Genomic DNA, 2,500 nt, shown 5'->3' with positions numbered 1-2,500 from the left:
TTATATTGAATATTCATAGTTTTATAGTTTTTTATATGAAATATCTATTTTAATGTTGTTATTCTTCTAAAATTGTTTTATTTCAATGATCCATTACTTCTCGTGTAGTTTATTTATTTCCTTATTTCCTTTCCTTACTGGGCTGTTTTTCCATGTTGGAGCCCTTGGGCTGATAGTATCCTGGTTTTGCAACTACGATTATACCTTCGAAAATAATAATAATAATAATAATAATAATAATAATAATAATAATAATAATAATAATAATAATAATAATAATAATAATAATAATAATAATAGTAAAAACTATAATAATAATAATAATAATAATAATAATAATAATAATAATAATAATAATAATAATACATTGGTTAATAGCAACGGAAAAATGCTATTCATTGAATGAGTAATTTTATAATAAATAAATTAAATAGGAAAAAACATCACAGAATAAATAACTAATTCTATAATAAATGATTTAAATACAAAATTAATTAATTTATCTTCTTTTCATCATCGTGTTGAGACAGAAGTGAATTAAAATTATCATTATCAAAAAAATTATTCAAATTATTATTATTATCAAAATCAATTAAAATTATCATTATTAATAAAATTATCGAAATTATTATTATTATCAAAATTAATTAAAATTATTATAAAAATTTAAATTATAAAAATTATTATTATTATTGTTATTATTATCATTATTATTATTATTATTATTATTATTATTATTATTATTATTATTATTATTATTATTATTATTATTATCAAATTTAATTAAGATTATTATGAAAATTTTAATAATAAAAATTATTAAAATTATTGTATATATTATTATTATTATTATTATTATTATTATTATTATTATTATTATTATTATTATTATTATTATTATTATTGTTACTAAAATCATATAAAATTACTAAAAAGAAAAGCAACAAAAAAGTATATTTTACGCAGGTACTACAGTATGTTCAGAGGTTTGCCCATTCAATTATGAACCTGTCTGTGGCAATAATGGCAAGACCTATGCCAACAGTTGCCTATTTGAAGCTGCAGCTTGCCGGGACCCCTTGATAAAGATTGCCCACCAGGGACCCTGTGGTAAGTAGAGAAGGATTTGGAAGGGGGATATAAATTTGGAAAAAAAAAATTATAGTGAAGTGTATTAAGTATTATATATATACATATATATATATATATATATATATTGATATTTATGTATATATACATACATATATATATATGTATATATATATATATACATATTATATATATATACATATATATATATATATATATATATATACGTATATATACATATTCATATATACAGATACACAAACATATACGCAAATATATGCATAATTATATTTATATATGTTTATGCATTATATATGCATACACGTGTATATTTACATAATATATATATATATATATATATATATGTACGTACATTTAGGAAGTAATTAATCTCTATAAGGTCAATCATTTAGTTTAATTTAATTCAATCTAACTTAATTTAATTTTCTATTCATCTATTTTTTCTTTCATTGTTTATTACATTATCCTTCCACATACTCCTCTTTTATCAACAACTGTTTGAGTCATTTACACAAAGACTCGTAAAAATAACTCTGAAGACATTTGAAATTTGAAGAAGGTTTCAGGATTTAACCTGAAACTGAAAGACCTTAAATTGGAATAAATCTTGCCGAAGACTCGTAAAAATACTTCTGAAGACATTTGAAATTTGAAGAAGGTTTCAGGATTTTACCTGAAACTGAAAGACCTTAAATTGGAACAAATCTTGATAATCATATATATGTGTATATATATATATATATATATATATATATACAATATACTGTATTATACATTGTTATTCATGTAACTTATTTTCCTTCACAGCAGGAGACTCACAATCACTTCCAGAATTCTTGGGATGAATATTTCACGGTTTAGCTCATATTCATGCAATTAGCTTGCAATTCAATCATGTTAAATAATAATTATCAATAAATAATCAAATATTATATATACATTTATATATACACACACAAACACACATAAACACACACACACACAGAGTGGTATCAACAAGTTTGTAATAGATTATGGTTTGCAGTATAAACTTAAATGTATGTTTAATTAATGAATAAAATCTATTGTTTTTTGTTTTTCAATTTTTTTTCCTAACTATTGCAATGATGTCAAGAGACTAAGGATCTAATTAATACCAAATAAGCCAAACTTTGTAATTACACATAAGTAATTTACCTGAGGTATATCAATATAAAATGTAATTGCTTATAATGTTTCGAAGTTAATGTATAGGTAACTTTGGATGATGTAATTTCTTGAACAGTTCCGGTGTTTATCAAAGATAAAGAACTTATTATCTAAGCATAAATTTCAAACTAATTAGGCTGAAATTACCCGGTAATTAGGATTAAAAACTTATAAATAAAGTAAAATGAGAGAGTTTAGTAGA

The 2,500-nt window shown here is 21.0% G+C and overlaps 1 protein-coding gene across 1 annotated transcript in view; it reads left to right on the top strand.

Moving 5' to 3' along the window:
* The window catches only part of LOC137623147 (PI-actitoxin-Avd5a-like), a 6,775-nt gene extending 4,592 nt beyond the window's left edge, over positions 1–2,183 (top strand). The window contains exons 3-4 of the mRNA XM_068353832.1: positions 967–1,110; positions 1,918–2,183. Of these exons, the coding sequence (XP_068209933.1) occupies positions 967–1,110; positions 1,918–1,955 (182 nt within the window). The 3' untranslated portion in view covers positions 1,956–2,183. The remainder of the gene's footprint in view (positions 1–966; positions 1,111–1,917) is intronic.
* The last annotated feature ends 317 nt before the right edge of the window (positions 2,184–2,500 follow it).

The sequence above is a fragment of the Palaemon carinicauda genome, chromosome 30 (assembly GCF_036898095.1).
Source record: "Palaemon carinicauda isolate YSFRI2023 chromosome 30, ASM3689809v2, whole genome shotgun sequence".
NCBI lineage: Eukaryota > Metazoa > Arthropoda > Malacostraca > Decapoda > Palaemonidae > Palaemon > Palaemon carinicauda.
Note: the sequence above shows the minus strand (reverse complement) of the source record. Positions and strands in the feature narration are given on the sequence as shown.